Source organism: Anomaloglossus baeobatrachus, chromosome 7 (assembly GCF_048569485.1).
Source record: "Anomaloglossus baeobatrachus isolate aAnoBae1 chromosome 7, aAnoBae1.hap1, whole genome shotgun sequence".
Taxonomy (NCBI): Eukaryota; Metazoa; Chordata; class Amphibia; order Anura; family Aromobatidae; genus Anomaloglossus; species Anomaloglossus baeobatrachus.
In genome coordinates this window covers 113,965,089-113,986,474 of record NC_134359.1, presented here as the reverse complement: position 1 = coordinate 113,986,474, position 21,386 = coordinate 113,965,089, and the positions used below count along the sequence as shown (strand labels likewise).

Genomic DNA, 21,386 nt, shown 5'->3' with positions numbered 1-21,386 from the left:
ATAACAGAGACAGGGGGGAGGAAGGATGGGTAAGCATACAGGGGCGGGAATAACTTTGTAAAACCCGACCCACCTATTTGATATTCCGTTCCACGTCTCATCAAATAACAGTGCATTTCAAAAACTTTACTTGCCTGTATTTCAGAAAGTATACATCCGATCTCACAACTAAAGGTGTGTATAGAATCAGCATGATAGCACCAGTATAGCACTGGCTTTAGTTTATATATGAAAATCCTGGTGGTTGGTCCTCTTTAAAGACATTAAACAACTAAGTAAATGCTAATATGTTCTGAAGCAAAATCACAAAGAAAATTCTCCGGGTCCCTTTTTCAGTTTCCCATTTTCTCTTATTGTAAAATATTGTACACATCGTCCCAAAGGAAATGGCCTGCAGAACGCACGTTACTTCTTTGGCGTCTCTGAAGGCTTCAAGTGTTTAAAAGATGTTCAAATAAACAGCAAAATGTTTCTATTATATTTTTTTGTGCTTTCTCCACCATTTGTTCGAGGGCAAAATATAACGCAGTTTGAACATACCCTAGATATTCATGCATGTTCTCACCATTTAAGCCTCTCCTATTTAAGGTTCCTTGTCAAATGAAGCACAAAAAGTTCTAAACTACGTAATAAATAGTAATAATATTAATAATAAATAATGATAAAATGTGATGCTAGGTTATGCACCAAAATGGACTAAGTTTTGCTGCATATTTTGCCAAGATTTAGGAGCGATCACATTAGTACATTGCTCCATTGCATCTTGGTAATCAAAGCTAGTGCAGAAAGTGGATGCCCATAGGATCTATTATTCTAAACTACAGCTGAAAATGGGTTAGTTGAAATGGGCAACCCTCATCATTCATTTGCACTAGTTTTCATGCAGGACTGTCTGCACATGGTTGATGACAATACAGGAGTGAGGCCTATATGGACAGAATTGCACCTAGAGTGTACTATAATCTGTTATTAAATCATAGACACCAGTGGTCATGTCAATATTTCAGCACCAATCACCCAGATTGAGTATACCCATGCTAATATGGATATACTGGGTGGCCACATACTGTACATTACTTTATAAGATAATATAGCACCAAGATCATCATAAGGAAGGCTTATTCCCCAAAGTGAAAGCTGCCATTTCTCTGTATGTAGTCATTTATGTACCAGTACCTAGATTTGTCACTGTTTTTCTACTGGACTCACACTGGCAACCAAGTCAAAGTTTAGTAAGCCAAACAAATTTCTGTACCCAATTCTGAAATTCATTCTGCAACGATTCAGAAGTTCTGAAATATATTCTGCCATTAATCAGTGTTTCTTTTTTTATATATATTGGTTTTCATATTTATGCAGCAAAGGGGTTAAATTTGCACATATGTGTAAACAAAATGAAAGTAGATTCATTTATATGAATTGGCACTTACACCGGGTGAACCAAGTGTAGAGTTGTTCGTCAAGCCTAAAGAGACCTAAGAGCCTATGCACAGTGCAAAAAGGCATTGGGCTAAATGTGTATCAAATCTAACAAGTCAGTAGAGATATACAGTTTACTATGTTATAAGCCCCATATACATCTCAAAAGTGATGATACTAATGATCACTTGATTGCATTCAGGTAAATCATTGAGTTAACTTAATAGCCGTTTACACTGTGTTTAGGTTCACTTTTCAATCCCAGGTTATTTGAATCTGAGTCCTGAGGTTTTCAGGGAAATAAATTACATGCCATAGAAATAAAATTATGGCTTAATTCACACACAGAAAAAAACCCATAAACAAAAAACAAAACCATAAAAATGCAAATAACTTCAATACACTAAATGGAAGAATGGTCCGATGATCCGTACCCTTTCTGATTGGCCAGTTAACTTTGGAGTTCTGTCACCAAACACAAAAGACCCTTCTGACAAGTAAAAAGTGACATGTTCAGCAGGTTTGGAGCCTATAAAATCAAATCTCACGGCACAAATGCATGGATCTTTTGAAAGCTTTAGACATCTTATTTTTAACATTAGGCAATAAGAAGCTCTGTTCCTTTCCCTGTAATGTAAGTGCAGCCTTTTAGTTATGGTAAGTAGATCATATTTTTTGGGGAAAAAAATATCCTTCCAACAACTGGGTAAAAGGAGTCCATTTTCAAGTGGAGTATTTTAGATTTTGGGTTTGCATACGTGATTTTGCCTAGTTGAGCCAATCTTGAGAGTAACAGTAATTTGGTTGTAGACATAGACATGATATCTTCTCTGGTACCATGCAGTGGAGCTCGAAGTGCACCCATATGTACCACACTAGAGTTAGGCTCTGCCACATCAGAGCGTAAAGGATGTCTCCCATCCTAAGTCCCATCAATCCTGTATATCCCATCATGTGCTTTTAGTTGTTTCGGAAAGATGAATTGTAAATTACACAAATATTCTTGTATGATGGATAGGTCATGTATCTAAGAGAGAGGAAAGGTCACCACTTTGGGACATGAGATATCCACCGTTTTATGAGACATGGGAGGTATGGCTGGGAGCTCTTCTGAGCAGGGTAGAAAGTGACCTCTCTTCTCCATGAATCTGATCTGCATCCAGGAGGATCAGAGAAAAAAAAAAAGAATAGACATCATGGAAGATGGTTGCAAGTGCTGGTGTCTTTGAACAGAGTTTGTAAAAGCTTGAACCAAAAAAATTTACTAGCACAGATTGAGAATTTTTGTACTTCTGCTCATCCGGGTATCGTTTTGAACAGATAATGTAACGATATTCTCAATCTCTTGCTGCTTTTTTCTTCATTCTTGAATCCAGCAACTCTTATTCTATATGGAGGATCATGCAGCAATTCTAGCAGACATAAGCAAATCCTCTATGTCCATAGCATTATTCTTGAAGATTTCATATTCTAGGCTTTGTTCTCAAGCATGTGTAACCCTTCAGGGCATACTTTCAAGACGAAGGAAAAAAAAAAACCAAACAAACATTTGGTCCCTAAAAAAAACAGCAGCAGATCCTCTAGGCATTTACATGTCCATCAGAAATGAATGCTCTTCCAGTGATCCATTCAGTTAGTGCTATTATACCTTTCTCTTTTAGGCCTATCATATAGTAAAAAGGGTCCAAACACGCACAAAAATAAAATAAATATGGAATTTTACAGTACCTTTGTTAAAATATTTATCCCTGCCATACATAGAGAGACGTGCTTCGATTGTGAAGCTTGTTCATTTTGAGGAGGGGTCTCCCACAAGTCTTTGGGCCCTCGTTATTGCAGACATCAGTTAACTCTATTCTTAAAATTGGACTGGAGAACCAATAGCATATTACTTTGCAGTAATTTGCTGACTCTCACTTAATAATGGAAAGTGTATTCCAAAAGACTTAAGGGAATGGGACGCGGCCGTTACATTTCTGGAATAGAGAAGTTCACAATTGGCATATGGAGGGGCTATGAAATACTGTTCTTGGCAGTCGAAATTCACCAGGTGGAAGTGTTGCCAGGGTTGTTGGTTCGTACAGTTGCATCGGAACATTCTGCTTCTGAGGAATCACAGTCCGATTCTGCAAAGTTACCTGGGTTCTGCAAACAATAAAACACAGTATGAATTAAAGATTGTGGCAACAAAAAATTTACAATTTTAAGGTTTTTTTATTCCATTTGTTTAGCTCTAATTAAACAGGTTCTAAAATAAATAATACACATTTAGAAATTAAAATTTTCTAAATACTGGTACCCTTATTTAACAAAACGTTATGCTTTATCTAGTGCACTCTTTCATTATTTTAAAGATGGCAAGTGCCATAAATCAGTGTGCACCATTCCTAGATTTCAGAGAACAAGCAGAAAAACGTGCTTTGTAAAGAACATCTGTTGAAGACATGTGTCAGGTCAAAGCATTGTCTCGTCAGGCATCATGAACACACATTACTCTCTTCAGTCAACCTGACCGTAATAATAATAATAATAATTATTATTATTATTAATTTATATAGCGCTGTTAGTTACACAGGGCTTTGCATACATCAGCAACACTGTCCCCATTGAGGCTCACAATCTAGAGTCCCTATCTGTATGTCTTTGGAGTATGGGAGGAAAACAGAGAACCCAGAGGAAACCCACATAAACACAGGGAGAACATACAAACTCCTTGCAGATGTTGTCCTTGGTGGGATTTGAACCCAGGACCCCAGTCCTGCAAGACTGAAGTGCTAACCACTGAGCCTCCCACTGTGCTGTAGTAGAATGAACTGAGTGGATTAAGGTAGAAAAGAATCACCTTTCTTTAGCTGACTGAGAATGAACATCCATCTCAATCAGCCTGACAGTTTTAGTGCAGTGCAGGAAGTATGTCTGTCTCCCAGATGCTCTTCACGCAGACTATCTTAGGACAGGCAGCACAATGCTAGATGGAAGTTGCCATCTTTAAACTCCTGAGAGAGTGCACTAGATAAAGCATAACTTTTAGCTAAATAAAGACATTTACAAAAATATTTAATATTTAAAAGTCTTTTATTTATTTTATCACATTTTTCAGAGAACACCTTTAAGCAAGCTGAAATAAGGTTTCTTTGTGTTTCCTGTTAAAACTTAATGTGTTTATAAGCCAAAAAATAGAGCGATCTCTATAATGGCACACACTCAATGTACTATACCCATGAAAATGCCTTTATTATTATAGGGATTTCCACTACATTTTAACTACAGTTCTTTTAGCCCAGGGGATGTAATACATAAAAAAAAACCTTTACTCACTGCAATGAGGAGTACCACATCTCCACTCTTAAGGCCCCGTCACACTAAGCAACATCGCTAGCAACATCGCTGCTAACGAACAACTTTTGTGACGTTGCTAGCGATGTTGCTGTGTGTGACATCCAGCAACAACCCGGCCCCTGCTGTGAGGTCGCCGGTTGTTGCTGAATGTCCTGGGCCATTTTTTAGTTGTTGCTGTCCCGCTGTGAAGCACAGATCGCTGTGTGTGACAGCGACAGAGCAACAACTAAATGTGCAGGCAGCAGGAGCCGGCTTCTGCGGAGGCTGGTAACCACAGTAAACATCGGGTAACCAAGAAGCCCTGTCCTTGGTTCCCCGATATTTACCTTTGTTACCAGCCTCCGCCGCTCTCACTGTCAGAGCCGGCTCCTGCTCTGTGCACATGTAGCTGCAGGACACATCGGGTTAATTAACCCGATGTGTGCTGTAGCTAGGAGAGCAGGGAGCCAGCGCTAAGCATTGTGCGCTGCTCCCTGCTCTGTGCACATGTAGCTGCAGGACACATCGGGTTAATTAACCCGATGTGTGCTGTAACTAGGAGAGCAGGGAGCCAGCGCTAAGCATTGTGCGCTGCTCCCTGCTCTGTGCACATGTAGCTGCAGGACACATCTGGTTAATTAACCCGATGTGTGCTGTAACTAGGAGAGCAGGGAGCCAGCGCTCAGTGTGCGCTGCTCCCTGTTCTCTGCACATGTAGCTCCGTGCGCTGGTAACCAAGGTAAATATCGGGTTGGTTACCCGATATTTACCTTAGTTACCAAGCGCAGCATCTTCCACGCGGCGCTGGGGGCTGGTGACTGGTTGCTGGTGAGCTCACCAGCAACTCGTGTAGCGACGCTCCAGCGATCCCTGCCAGGTCAGGTTGCTGGTGGGATCGCTGGAGCGTTGCAGTGTGACATCTCACCAGCAACCTCCTAGCAACTTACCAGCGATCCCTATCGTTGTTGGGATCGCTGGTAAGTTGCTTAGTGTGACTGGACCTTTAGCTGTGTTCCCCATCGGACTGCTGTTATCAGCATCCAGCAGGGGGCATCACATGATGGCAGGAGGCAATCAACAGTGGCAAGATTCTTGACTCAGATGGAGTTAAGAGGTTGTAGCCACTTAGCAACTGCAGATTTGCTGCAGCAGTCATGTGACGCGCCGCAATCCATTAATACCAGCAGTCTGCTAGAGTCAAGGCACGGCACTCGTTAGTGAGTACAGGTTATTTTATCTTATTAATTTATTTTGTTGCGGTTGCTGGACCATACAAGTTTTTCTTTGTGGAAAACTCATTTAAGAGGAATAGACTTAGGTATAAATACAGTAGGGATACCCTCGTAGTATGGTTTATTCTCATCCTGTACAAATTAATATATTTCTTATATGAAAAAATAACAACTTTGGGTAATTTTACAACATATAAAGAGGAGTTCCATTGTCCTAGTCCCCATGTTCATCATAGCGGCCACATAAATTTCTCAATAGTAGGCGTACTTAAGTAAACATAAGTTCCAGCAACCTCCCCATTACCTCGTAGCCATGGTCCTCTGTGCAGAGCTTGCCCAAGGACATTTGAGTCTTGACCCTTCTCACTGCACACTCTTTGTCAGATAACCCATCTGATTGTGTGGAAATTTCAATTGGAATATCTGGTGTTTGAGATAGCATATCTTCCAGCTTGTCACCCAGTGGGTCCTTACGGTTGCATGCTAGGTCATCTGGGCTATTAGAATGATCACTAGTGTTTCCCTCTTCTCCATCAGACACTGAGAAGTTTTCTGAGCTGAAGGTGGAATAAGACTGGCAGCTGCTCATTCCCCGGGGGGGACGATGTCGTCTTGGGAATTCAACTTCACTGTCAACCTCACCCTCTTCCTCTTCGGATGATTCGTCACCGGTCTGTGGAGTAGGTACAAGACTTTACTAGAGATTAATTTTTACACAATAATTTTCACATTATTGGCAATGTATAAGATTGCTTTATTTTCAATTTGTTAGCCTAATTTTAGATTGTCAGGTTACTAAGATGTGTAAAAAAAAATTGTTTTACATTGAAAACCAAGCCAATGTGTCTTACTAATAGACATTTTAGTATAATTTGTGAAATCTTTAATGCACCACTCCAGTGTTTGTTTGTTTTTCAGAGGGAGTTGGGCTATAAATCCTAGCCCCCTGCCACTTGTCATATACTCACTTTTTGGCGTTTTCACCTTTTACCGATGCCACTCCAGTCCCGCGGCACCATCTTGTGACAGTAACTTTTGACTGGCCAGAAGTCAGAAGTTATGGCACAAGCACTTAATGCATCTCTATGGGAGCCAGAACAACACCAGAACGAGGTTCTCATAGAGATGCATTGATTTGTGACCTCCGGCACGCTCCAAGAAACACTGGAGCTGCCACCAGGTCACAAATTGCTGAGATCGACCGGAGCAGTGGTTATAGAAGGTGAAGCTGTCAGAAGGTCAGTATAAAACAGGAGTCAGGGGACTTCAATATCACACTGTGTAAATGATATGGTACTCACCAATAGTTTCCATTATGCTAATATATTTTCATCTTGCATTAAATATTTTTGTGGCCAGTAATAATTCCTCAGAATCGTTTGTGCTGTGTTACCCACTGACGTCCTCAGTATATCTGTATATATATTTTTATAATAATTTATAGATGGCACTTTTGCTCTATGAGTAGGTATTCAGTCATTACGTAGACAATATTATATGGGTATTCCCATGGAGTCTCTTTAGCAGCTCATAGCTCTACAGTATCCTTACTTCCTGGTTGCTTGGATTTTTAGGGGCGCAGGCTGCTGGTACTTGAGAGACAGTTCTGGTCTTAATTCCGCTACTACACAGTAAAATTCTGTCAGTGCTTGTTCCAAGTCTACATTGGTATCACTATATTTATATATGAAGATCACAGGAACTTTGACAAAGCTGACAGATAGGGAAAGTGAGTTTCATGATTAGGAGAACTGCTCTAAACGTTGCTAACGCTATGGGCTCTTGGATTGTGATTCTACATGACTGATAAGGAGCTGAGGGGGAGGTGAACAGATAATCTGTATAGAGATCAATGGGCTGTAGAGAGCTGACTGGGATGTTAAGAGTTAACTCCTCTACTGGAATCTAACTACTGAACACACTCAGCCAGGCTCTTCTGACCAACCTTCATGGAAATTAGCTGTATACTATGCATGGTAAAAGATCTCATTGCAGGAGAGTGAAACGGGATATAGAAAAACAAGTCAATCGCAAACTTGCTTATCTTCATGCTTTGTAACTAACCAACGCAAGAACACCCCTTTAATAAATACAGTGCTATTATTAAAATTCCTGCTTATTTAAATATGCTATTATTTAATGTCTACAGTTCTAAGACATTTAGAAAAAAGTAACTAGAGATCAGTAACTCGATTTGTAAAGAACCACATTTTTTTAAGAATTTTGAGTACATTTCGGATGCCAGAATCAAATATTTTCAGGATTCGCTTTGCATGAATCCAGCACAATGGTGGCCTTACATAGTTAGCTGTCAATAGCTCATTAATCCTAAGTGAGTGATCCTTCACTCACTTTGGAAATATCTTCAGTCAGACGTCAGTGACAAACATCATGCCCCACATTACAAAGTGAGGCGTAGTCAGTGCTGGAAAATCTAAACCAAAGACTGATCCAAAGTGAGCGGAGGAGTGATGGACAGCTGTGGCAGCAATACAGATGAGAGGCAGGCCTAGGATAGGCAAATATAATTCTCCACTCATTCTAGGCCAACCAGTGATTGTCAGCTATCTCTGTCTGTACACTGATAGAGAGCTATATGTCAGTCACTGAGTAGAACCGCCACCTGGACTTCTAAACCCAGAATAAATAGAGATTTAGCAAATTATCTTTTGTATAAGTCTACATATCTATCCGCTCTGCTTCGTCTACTCTCTACTATGTTGCCCTCAGATTAGACTGCAATATTTGAATATGAGGGATTTAAGCTATTATAGAAATTATGGGCTTTGCAAGCATGATGATTTATACAGTCGAAAGTGTTGCCACCCTTAAAATTGTTCCAGAAAATGAAGTATTTCTCTCATGAAATTATTGCAGTTACAAATGTTTTATTATATACATGTTTATTTCCTTTGTGTTTATTGCAACAACACAAAAAACTGAGAAAAAAAGGCAAATTGGACATAATTTCACACAAAATCCCAAAATAGTCCAGACAAAATTGTTGGCAATTTTCCAAATTTGTGGATAAACAACTTTGTTTCAAGTATGTGATGCTCGTTCAAACTCACCTGTGGCAAGTAACAGGTGTGGGCAATATGAAAATCACACCTGAAACAGGATAAAAAGGGGAGAAGTTGACTCAATATTTGCATTATATGTCTGTGTGTGGCACACTAAACATGGAGAACAGAAAGAGGAGCAGAGAACTGTCGGAGGACTTGACAACTAAAATTGTTGAAAAATATCAACAATCTCAAGGTTACAAATCCATCTCCAGAGATCTTTATGTTCTTTTGTCCATGGTACGTAACATAATAAAGACATTTACAATCCATGGCACTGTACCTAATCTCCCTGGACATGGACGGCAGAGAAAAATTGGTGAAAGATTGCAATGCAGGATAGTCTAGATGGTAGATAAGCAGCCCCAATAAAGTTCCAAAGAAATTCAAGCTGTTCTCCAGTCTCAGGGTGCATCCGTGTCAGCACAAGCTATCCAACCCCATTTAAATGAATTGAAACGCTATGACAGGAGACCCAGGAGGACTCCACTGGTGACACAGAGACATAAAAATGCTAGACTACAATTTGCCAAAATGTACATGAGTAAGCCAAAATCCTTTAGAAGAATCATGTTTGTGGACAGATGAGACCAAGATAGAGCTTTTTGATAAAGCACATCATTCTACTGTTTATAGAAAACCGAATGAGGCATATAAAGAACACAGTACCTACAGTCAAATATGGTGGAGGTTCAAAGATGTGGGGGTTTTTTGCTGCCTCTAGCACTAGGCAGCTTGATTGTGTGCAAGGCACCATGAAATCTAAAGATTATAAAAAGGGTTGCAATGTAGTGCCCAGCATCAGAAAGTTGGGTTTGCATCCTAGGTCATGGGTCCAATGACCTCAAACATACTTTAAGAATCACCCATAAATGGATGGAAACAAAGTTCTGGAGAGTTCTGAAGTGGCCAGCATTGAGTCCGGATCTAAATCCCATTGACCATCTATGGAGAGATCTTAAAATTGCTATTGGGATAAGGCACTGTTCAAATATAGGGATATAGGGAGATCTGGAGCAGTTTGCAAAAGTACAGTGGTCCAAAATTCCAGTTGAGAGGTGTAAGAAGCTTGTTGATGGTTATAGGAAGCGACTGATTGCAGTAATTTATTCCAAAGTGTGTAACAAGCAAATATTAAGTTGAGGGGACCAACAATTTTGTTTGGACCGTTTTTGGAGGTCTGTGTGAAATTATGTCCAATTTGCCTTTTTTCTCTGTTTTGTGTTGTTCCAATACACACAAAGGAAATAAACATGTGTATAGCAAAACTTGTAAAGGGAATAATTTTCTGGAAGAAATACTTCATTTTCTGGAACAATTTCAAGGGTGCCAACACTTTCGGCCATGACTGTATATGATTAAAGACAAAACTAAGAAAACACATCGAGGGATGGGAAGTCATTATACAGTTTGGCCGCAGCACGGACCACCCACAATGCATAATATTAGATGAAGAAATTAATAATACATGATTATAATATTTTTTGGAGGCTGATTTTTTTCCATACTTTGCCGTAAAATCTCACTCCTATCTATGAATACTTGTAGAAAGATATGTATCTGTCCCTTTCAGCAGCAATTCTGCAGACCCAATGCTTCACTGAGCACCCACAGCCTCAGAAAATCTAATTATATTCTGCATGGCCATAAGGCATCATAACATTTCCTCAGTCAACAAACTAAGATGCGGAAGTTACCTTTCTAAGGGTCCTTATCCTTCTTGGAAGAGCCGGAGGTGTAGGAACAGCCAGGGAGCTCACACCTACTGCTGCCCTAATTGTAGGAAACTTGTCAATTCCACTCTGCTGCGTCTCAGATGCCTCCTGTAAATGATGGTGTCTTGAAGACTCTGGAGGGTTTCTCTCAGAGTTTATCAGCTCTACATTATCACTTTTAGAATTTTCCCAAGTTTCCTGATCTGTGTTTGGAGGAGGTGATGCCTCCGGACAACCAAGACAGGGTTTGTAAGGATCTTGTTGACAGTAGTCCCAGTCTGTTTCTGACTGCATGCGGCTATCAGCTTCCAGCGTGCTGGACAGAAGGTCGGGGCTGGAGCCAGACATACACCGCTGAGCATGACAGCTCAGAGGACTTCTTAATGCAGCTGCAGGGCCAAAGTAACGCAAATTGTTGGCACAGTTAGCAATATTCTGCCCATGCACATTGAGGGTTTGATGACGGGTCAACACAGGCTGAGCAGGATCATGCCGAGGACTGGGTGGGGAAAATGGAGGAGAAGCAGGAGGCAAATGATGAGTAGCTTGAGATGGTGAAAGAGAGTCCTGGTTTTTAATTGCACCTATAAAATCAGCATGGCTACCCTTGCTGTTCCCTCGTCGGTGACGTGGTTTGCTTCTATAGCGATTCTTTCCTCCTGAGGATATCTTTGGACTTCCAGATATGGGAGAAGAACTAGGAACATTTGACTCCACGCTAGCAATGCCATCTGATTTCAATAGGTCGGGTCTACAAAAAACACATTTGGATTAATGCTCTAAGTTTAAAGTTGGTCAGCAATAGATGATTACTGTATTGTCCTCAAAAGGAACTCACCTCCTAGTTTGAGATGATGACTTAGAAGAAGTACCTTTCTTTTTGATCAGTTTCTCCACAGCATTGGGATGGACTATCGGGCGAACGGGGTGTCGCTTATATGTCCCAGGGTACTTTTTCTCTACAGCTTGTTCACGCCTAGAAAAGTCATTCATTTTCATTGCTATTAGAATATAATCTATGCAAACGTATGTGATTATATACGGTATATACATGAATATTTCGGGAGATGAGATCTCCACACACACATTATATATATATATATATATCTACTGTATATATATATATATATATATATATATACACACATTTACGGTAAATATACAATATATATATATATATATATATATATATGTATGTATGTATGTATGTATGTGTATATATATATATATATATATATATATATATATATACACACACACACAGACATACACACATGCGCGTACATAGAAATCATTAGACCACATAGCAGAAGTTATAATTACTCACCCCCCCACAAAAAAAAAAAAATATATATATATATATATATATATATATATGTATATATATACACACACACACGAACACACACACACGAACACACACACACACCCACACACACACACAGTTGAAACCACAAGTTTACATGCACTAAAAAGGCACATATACATGTTTTTTTCACTATGTGACATGAAGTCAGAATAAACCTTTCCCGTTTTAGGTCAATTAGGAACCAAAATTATTTATATTGGCCAAATGCTAGAATGATGAGAGAGAATGTATAGTGTAATAGTATAATGCAATCTACATAGTCCTCCAAATAGTGTTTAATGCAACCCACATAGTCTTCCAAATAGTATAATGCACCCCCATAGTTCTCCATATAAAATTATGCACCCCATAGTCCTCCATATGTTATATTGCACCCTCATACTCCTCCAATGATATAATGCACACCCATAGTTCTCCACCAATCTACTCACTGATTTAAAAAATAAATTAAAAAATAAATAAATATATATATACATATATATATATATATATGTATATATATATAGTATATATATGTATATATATATATATATATATATATATATATATATATATATGTATATATATATATATATATATATGTATATATATATATATATATATATATATATATATATATACTAGAAGGTGGCCCGATTCTACGCATCGGGTATTCTAGAATTTACGTATTGTGTAGTTAATGTATGATTTTTGTTATATATATATATATAGATGTTGTTGTGTGTAGTTACCAAGTGTTTGTGTAGGGCGCTGTACATGTTCTGGGTGTTATCTGGGTGTGGCGGGGGGTGAGAGCGGTGTTGTATGTGTGTTGCGTTGTTTGTGGAGCGCTGTGTGTTGCGCGGTTTGTGTGGGTGTGGTGTGTTTTGGGGGGAGGTATGTTTTGTGCAATGTGTGTGTTGTGCGGTATGTGCGTATATTTATGTATGCCGCGGTGTTTGTGTGTTGGGTGTTGTGTGTGTGCAGCGTTGTCTGTGTGTGTGGGTGTCTGTGTAGGGCGGTGTTTGTGGTTCCCAGTGTGTGTGTGGTGTGTTGTGTGTGTGTGTGTTGGGGGGAGGTGTGCACCTCCAATCGTGCTCCATCCCCCATGCTGCGCACCCCCCATCGTGCTCCATCCCCCATGCTGCGCACTCCCCATCGTGCTCCATCCCCTATGCTGCGCATTCCCCATCGTGCTCCATCTCCCATGCTGCGCACTCCCAAACGTGCTCCATCCGCCATGCTGCGCACTCCCAAACGTGGTCCATCCGCCATGCTGCGCACTCCCAAACGTGCTCCATCCGCCATGCTGCGCACTCCCAAACGTGCTCCATCCGCCATGCTGCGCACTCCCCATCGTGCTGCATCCCCCATGTGTGCTCCATCCGCCATGCTGCGCACTCCCAAACGTGCTCCATCCACCATGCTGCGCACTCCCAAACGTGGTCCATCCTCCATGCTGAGCGCTCCCAAACGTGCTCCATCCGCCATGCTGCGCACTCCCAAACGTGCTCCATCCGCCATGCTGCGCACTCCCAAACGTGGTCCATCCGCCATGCTGCGCACTCCCAAACGTGCTCCATCCGCCATGCTGCGCACTCCCAAACGTGCTCCATCCGCCATGCTGCGCACTCCCAAACGTGCTCCATCCGCCATGCTGCGCACTCCCCATCGTGCTGCATCCCCCATGCTGCGCACTCCCAAACATGCTCCATCCGCCATGCTGCGCACTCCCAAACGTGCTCCATCCGCCATGCTGCGCACTCCCAAACGTGCTCCATCCGCCATGCTGCGCACTCCCAAACGTGCTCCATCCGCCATGCTGCGCACTCCCAAACGTGCTCCATCCGCCATGCGCACTCCCAAACGTGGTCCATCCGCCATGCTGCGCACTCCCAAACGTGCTCCATCCGCCATGCTGCGCACTCCCCATCGTGCTGCATCCCCCATGTGTGCTCCATCCGCCATGCTGCGCACTCCCAAATGTCCTCCATCCGCCATGCTGCGCACTCCCAAACGTGGTCCATCCGCCATGCTGCGCACTACCAAACGTGGTCCATCCGCCATGCTGCGCACTCCCAAACGTGCTCCTTCCGCCATGCTGCGCACTCCCAAACGTGGTCCATCCGCCATGCTGCGCACTCCCAAATGTGCTCCATCCGCCATGCTGCGCACTCCCAAACGTGCTCCATCCGCCATACTGCGCACTCCCCATCGTGCTGCATCCCCCATGCTGCGCACTCCCAAACGTGCTCCATCCGCCATGCTGCGCACTCCCAAACGTGCTCCATCCGCCATGCTGCGCACTCCCAAACGTGGTCCATCCGCCATGCTGCGCACTCCCAAACGTGCTCCATCCGCCATGCTGCGCACTCCGAAACGTGCTCCATCCCCCATGCTGCGCACTCCCCATCGTGCTCCATCCCCCATGCTGCGCACCCCCCATCGTGCTCCATCCCCCATGCTGCACCAGCATCAGCCTCTCTGCCCCCAGCATCAGCCTCTCTCCTCCCAGCATCAACCTCTCTCCTCCCAGCATCAGCCTCTCTGTCCCCAGCATCAGCCTCTCTCCTCCCAGCCTCAGCCTCCCCCAGCATCAGCCTCCCCCCTCCCAGCCTCCCTCCTCCCAGCCTCCCCCAGCATCAGCCTCCCCCTCCCAGCCTCCCCCAGCATCAGCCTTTCGCCTCCCAGCCTCCCCCAGCATCAGCCTCTCTCCTCCCAGCCTCCCCCAGCATCAGCCTCTCTCCTCCCAGCCTCCTCCAGCACCAGCCTCTCTCCTCCCAGCCTCCCCCAGCATCAGCCTCCCCCTCCCAGCCTCCCCCAGCATCAGCCTCTCTACTCCCAGCCTCCCCAGCATCAGCCTCCCCCTCCCAGCCTCCCCCAGCATCAGCCTCTCTCCTCCCAGCCTCCCCCAGCATTAGCCTCTCTCCTCTCAGCCTCCCCCAGCATCAGCCTACACCCTCCCAGCCTCCCCCAGCATCAGCCTACCCCAGCATCAGCCTACCCCAGCATCAGCCTCTCTCCTCCCAGCCTCCCCCAGCATCAGCCTCCCCCTCCCAGCCTTCCCCAGGATCAGCCTCTCTCCTCCCAGCCTCCCCCAGCACGCCGTGCTCCTCTGCCGACACTCACAGATCCGATCGCATACACTCACACACACACACTCACACATCAGAACACACTCACACACATCCGATCGCATACACTCACACACACACTGACAATATCGCACATACACGCTCACACTCACAACATCCGGAGATACCACATGCTTCTGGCCATGTGATCCTCCGGCAGGTCCTGGAAGGTCACTGCACAGTATCGCCGCCGAGAAGCAAGCGATATCCCAGGATGTTGTGAGTGTGTGGATGCGATGTGTGTGTGAGGTGTGTGTGAGAGCGAGTGTGATCTGATGTGTGTATGTGTGTGTGTGTGTGTTGTTATGTGTGTGTGTGTGTGTGTGTGTGTATGTTCCGCCGCTGCAGGACCTTGATGCGCTGGTAACTATGCTACCATGGTTACCAGCGTATCCCGTCCCCCGCTCGCACGGGAGCCCACACCAGCATACGGCGGCAACCCCAGCAATGCGAGGGTATGTGTCGGCTGGGTTGGCGGCGTACGCTGATGTGGGCTCCCGGGGGTACAGTACTCACCTGGGGGTCGTGGCTCCGTGTCGGTTCGGGAAATGCGTGCGGGGGGCGGGGCCAGAGCGAGCGTGCATTGCATGAGGGGGGCGGGGCGTGGCCAAGTTGCCAATACGTGCAGGGTGCCGGGGCGAGAGGCCAATCCGTGTGGGGGGGCGGAGCCTGGGCGAGCGGGCGGCCAATCCGTGTGGGGGCGGAGCCTGGGCGAGCGGCCAATCTTTGCGGGGGGGGCGGGGCCATGGCGAGCCCAGCGGCCAATCAGCTTTGTGTCACCGTAAGGACACAATTTTGGAGCAAGACAGACAGACAGACAGAATAAGGCAATTATATATATAGATATATATATACAGTGTATATATATATATATATATATATATATATATATATATATATATACACTGTATATATATACGCTCGCTGTGCAGAGCTGCAGAACACGTGCCACTGCAGAGACTGGAGCAGTGGGGAAAAGAAGAAAGGTGACTATATATATATATATATATATAATATATATATATATATATATATATATATATATATATATATATATATATATAATATATATATATATATATAGTCACCTTTCTTCTTTTCCCCACTGCTCCAGTCTCTGCAGTGGCATGTGTTCTGCAGCTCTGCACAGCGAGCGTATAATAGTGGCATAATCGATAATCGTGCCTGGTGTGTTGAGACATCAGAGCACAGACACAGTGGGAGAATGATGATGGAGGGAGCAGACATAGGAGGGTTTCCTCTTTCACCATTGCTTTCAGCTGTATCGGCATCCGCAATGCCAATACAGTTGAAAGTGCAATGCCTGGTGGGGGTCGAGTACCAGAGCTGGCATTGGACCCCTGCAACTCATGGGCCCCATAGCAGCTGCTGTATGGTCTGCTGCCATTGGCATTATGACACTGTATATACACATATATATGCATTATGATATGGCACATCCATAGTCTTTCTTTCCTCAAGTACCTGATCAGTTCTTTCTCTCGGACCTCCAGCTGCAACATGATTGCACTCAACTCCATGTACAGGTTATTGGCTCTCTCAAGCTTACGTTCGTAGTGCTCACGGATATCCAGTGCGTGCCTGGTGGGGATTTACAATTTTAGTCCAAACTCCAAATAGGGACAAAAACAAATACTATGACTTCAGGAATGCATTAATGCTTATACTGTCAATTAAACTATATCGAAAAGGAATGCCACTTACGGTATTACCATTCCAGGACTCAAGTTCTTGACATCAACTGAAATACATGGACTTACCGCAGTTCTTCTCTGCGCCTTCGGATCAACTCCTCATCCAGTCGATGGATACAGGTCCCCTCACTCTTGATTTTCTCAAAATGTTTCTTGACTTCTTCTCTCCATTCAGCCTTAAATGGATAAAGGATAATTGTGTCAAATAGCTCAGCTCCTCTTTTGACTGTGCATTTCCCTTGTCTCATAGTGCAGTGGATGCCATATTATAGACATTTTCTCTACAACTTTTGCATATGGGAAATAACTCTGTAATCTATTACTATATAGGAAAAATGATGTAGTAGTCTTGGGGATTTTTTTTTTTTTTGCAACTAGATGGATTGAAATAGCTTATTTTTCTACCATATAAAGCCTAAGGCAGGGATAATATGTATGTTCAAAGACGGAGGTTTTGACTATGGGTTGTAAAGGCAAAAACAGAGGAGATATCTGTGCAGTCAGAGGAACCATAGTAATAAAGCAGTAGAAGAATAGGAATCTGCGGAGAGCGGAAGCACTCTAGTTCTACAAGGCTATTAAAGCTCTTTCAGAGGAGCTGACCATACAAGAGGAGCATAATATGCGCACAAATGCTCTCGCCACTTCAGCCGTCATCAGAGCAGAAAAATGGGCTATTTTTGTCTTGAGCTGAAAACCTCTGAGTCATGTGCGCACGGAGGAGGCTGCATCAGCTCGCACATTATCTGTAATGTTCAAGATGTGCACTGACTCACCTGGGGGCTGCACGGGGCTTGTTTCCACACAAAAGACATAATGATTCCTAAGCTCCCCCACCTACGGTAATCTGAATCTTCTGCATGTAATCCCCATCTCCAAAAAAAGAATCATTTAGATTCTAACTAATCCGATTGGATTCTAATCTAATTGGATCCTCTAAAATAATATTTTTCATTTGGAGGGGTTTTCCAAGTGGAGAATAAAAGTTCAGTTTTTTTTTTTTGTTTTTTTTTTTAATAGCCAACAAACAGCACTAATGATGAGCAAGTGCAGCACCCAAGGGACAGGGGGAATTAGGCACGGGGTCTCGTACCTGCGTTATTACGCATCGGGCAGGTGTGATGATCTGGGATGTTACGGTGGCCTACCCAGCTTCATACCAGGAGGTGTACATCAATAAGGAGGGAAAATGATGTTGGTAGTAGTAGTATAGTATGTAGTGTAAATGTGACGCCTTGGTCTATCAGGTCATCACAGGGTATTGTGCAATCTGCCCTTCTGTGTAATATCCACCTGCTCCTTGGTTACGGGTCCCTAACCTTGGGTGTTGCCAAAAACAGCTAATCAAAATCCTAGGAACACTCTGCACCACACCCACCAGACACACCAGTGGATGGTCTGAGTGGAATAGGGTCGCCCACTTGGGGGCTTGGTTAAAGGGGAGGTCAGGAATGTGAGGAGTCAGTCTGAGCAAGGGAGTGTGTAGTGTTGGAGGTGAAAATGAGAGGAGGTCAGGAGCTGGGCTCTTAGGAACTACTAGGTAGCAGACGTTGGTCTGGGCCTGGTAGGAGATGGACCCCAGTCACAGGGGATCATGACAAGGGGCACGGACTGTCGAGGAGGACAGCCGGCAGCCTTGTGCCCTCACCGGACAGGGGCCAGCGCACAACGGGGTATGTGAACCCTAGGTCAGGGAGTAGCTTCAGGCATCCTGACAATTTACCCGACGAGGACGGAGCTTTAAAGATCCGTTCTCTACCCGCTCCAAAATCGAGGTACTAGCGCAACGAGGGGGATAGGACTTTCCACTACACGGTCCAGAAAATCCCAAGCGTGAACCCTGGGAGCAAGCTCCCTCAGTTAGCTACACTGGGGAACGGGACCCGATTAGTTTAAGACTAAAGGGGCCAACTAGAAGACGAGGTGCCACGGAGAAAGGTCACAGGCTAACAGGCAGCACCAACGGAAACGGGACCCAGGTGTGCTACCCCTCAGAGGCAGCGGTGACCAAAACTTTGGTTTACTACGGTTGTCGGTGTCAGCATTATTGGACTGAGTGAGTACACAAGTGACCCCTACTGTCCCAATGGCACCTCCCAGTCACCATCACCGAGTCCCGGGCATTCCCCTACCCGTGGAGGGATTACACACCTAACTGCCCACGCCATCGCCACCGGGTACTCACAATCGCAGCGGTGGTTCTCCATCTTACCACGCACCATGGGTGGCGTCACAAACTTTCCACACCATACCCTGTTCATAACCCCCTTTGTATGAGGAGCCGCACGACCCCCCGGGTCCGGAGCCCTCTCGAGCCACCGGGGGTCTGGATCTGAGCAGCCCGGCTGCTAACGCGGGGGTGACACATAAATGTTGTGACGCCACCTGTGGTACGCGTCAAGGGATTAGCCACCGCTGCTGTCGATGTTCTCCGGGGCGGATGGTAACAGCAGCCAGGGATGGTATCGCTCCCCACAGGTGGAGCAGGCCACGGAGAGGATGATGAGGGGAGTAGTGATGGCGATGGCCTTTGGCACCAAGGCGCGGGGCAGCGGCACTGGTGATAAGGGTCCGATGCTGTGATTACAGGTGTCTTTATTCACTCTTTGTGCTGCTCGCCCAGGTAGTACCAGTCGACCTCGGATACGTTTGAAGCAGTCAACGATGTTTGAAAGAAGAAAGTCCTTTGTCAGAGTTGCCCTTCCAGCCGTGAGGTACCTGGGCCAAGCGCTCCACTCCAAGCCCCATGAGGAGAAGAGAAGAAAGAGGTGATGGTGTCGTGTCCTAGAACTGGTGTCCTGGCTAGACTGGCTGAAGATTGTGTGAGTGTGTTCTTACTTCTACCCCAAGTGGACCCCGCCCCCCAGGTGGCTGGCTTCAGTGACCGGGAAAGTCCCATGTCTCATGATGGCCACTCCCCTGCCTACCCTGAGCCATTTTCCCTGTGGGAAGGCTCCTAAGCTTTATGTAAGGTGTGAATGTAGAACACCGGTGATTAACCCCCTCCATATCCAAGGCGAATATCACACCTTAAATAAGTTGCAATACTCTGTGGTGACTAGAGCCTCAGGGGTGCCACACAAGCACTATCATGCTTTAGGGGTTCGGTACTTGTAACGAACAGTCGGACGCTCACACGGGCTCATGTACCCAGTATAATGGAAGTCAATGGGGAACTCAAACATTTTCGCAGAAGATCTTCCAGAAAATGTTTGAGTTCCCCATTGACTTCCATTATACTGGGTACACGAGTCGAGCCCGTCCGAGCGTCTGACTGCTCATTACGAGTACCGAGCCCCCGAGCATGATAGTGGTCGCTCATTCCTACCAGCACCACTTCTGCTCATAAGTTGTATCTAGTGCTACAGCTCAGCCCCATATACTTGACTGTAGAGCTACAAAAGCCATAATCTTATGAAATCACCGGTCATTCACCTCCACAAATCACAGACGTGCTCTTTTTAATATCGGACGAGTGCAAGACCTGCCAGCCATTTATGTGCACTATTTTAGTCAGTAAATCAGTGGATACTGTGATTTTTTTTCAGACTGATTGATGGACCAAGTGAGAGACATAGTTTATCTGAACAGCCATATTGAACAACATACAGTAAGTAGGTCAATGTGCTGTCCGATCAAATATCTTATAGCACACGTCTGATTTATACGCTTATCCTACCTTTCTAATGTGAACAGGTGTAAACTGAACATGAATCATAATGTCAAAAAGGAGATAGTTGCACTCTGTAGCGCTAAGATATGTGTAACAATGAATATGGGAATATAGACCTGCATTACTGCTATGAAAGATATGTAAAAATTTAGATACTTTTTTTGTTGGGTCCCTATCAAACTAATACCGTTCTTTGGATTTGGCATTAGTTTTATAGGGACCCAACAAAAAGATGTCACCTTGCCATTGGCTGTTGGGCTCACATCTCAATTTTCACATGTTTTTCATAGCAGTAATGCATGGCTATATTTCCATATTCATTGTTACACATATCTTGGCACTACAGTGCAACAGTCTCCTTTTTGTTATGATTTATACGCTTGACTGCATGAGCCCTTATGGATATGATGACTGCTTTTGATGATTTTTTATAATGCCTTCTGTGTAGAGCTTAAAGGGAATCTGTCAGCAGATTTTTGCTATGTAAGCTGGAGCCAGCATGCTGCAAGGGTTAAGACAGAAAATTCAGACATGATTGTTTTGTCACAGTCCGATCTTTTGTTTATTTGCTATGTTTGTTTAAGCAGCAGGACTCATCATTGCAGAACTAGAAATTCACAAGCACAGCAGTCTGACATGCCCTCTGCTGTGATTGACACCTCACTCTCAATCTACAATCTCTATAGAGAGCCTGGTGTTAGCAGGACAGCTCTCTAGACTCAGCTGCATTGTTAAAGCTAAAAATTCTGATTGTGTCAGAATGGCTA

The 21,386-nt window shown here is 44.2% G+C and overlaps 1 protein-coding gene across 1 annotated transcript in view; it reads right to left on the bottom strand.

The window, feature by feature from the left end:
* Positions 1-225: 225 nt before the first annotated feature.
* Positions 226-21,386, bottom strand: part of MAP3K13 (mitogen-activated protein kinase kinase kinase 13) — a 112,256-nt gene continuing 91,095 nt past the window's right edge. Inside the window, exons 8-13 of the mRNA XM_075317595.1 lie at positions 17,013-17,122; positions 16,717-16,833; positions 11,588-11,725; positions 10,732-11,500; positions 6,274-6,642; positions 226-3,564 (exon numbers count right to left, since the gene is read on the bottom strand). Of these exons, the coding sequence (XP_075173710.1) occupies positions 3,463-3,564; positions 6,274-6,642; positions 10,732-11,500; positions 11,588-11,725; positions 16,717-16,833; positions 17,013-17,122 (1,605 nt within the window). The 3' untranslated portion in view covers positions 226-3,462. The remainder of the gene's footprint in view (positions 3,565-6,273; positions 6,643-10,731; positions 11,501-11,587; positions 11,726-16,716; positions 16,834-17,012; positions 17,123-21,386) is intronic.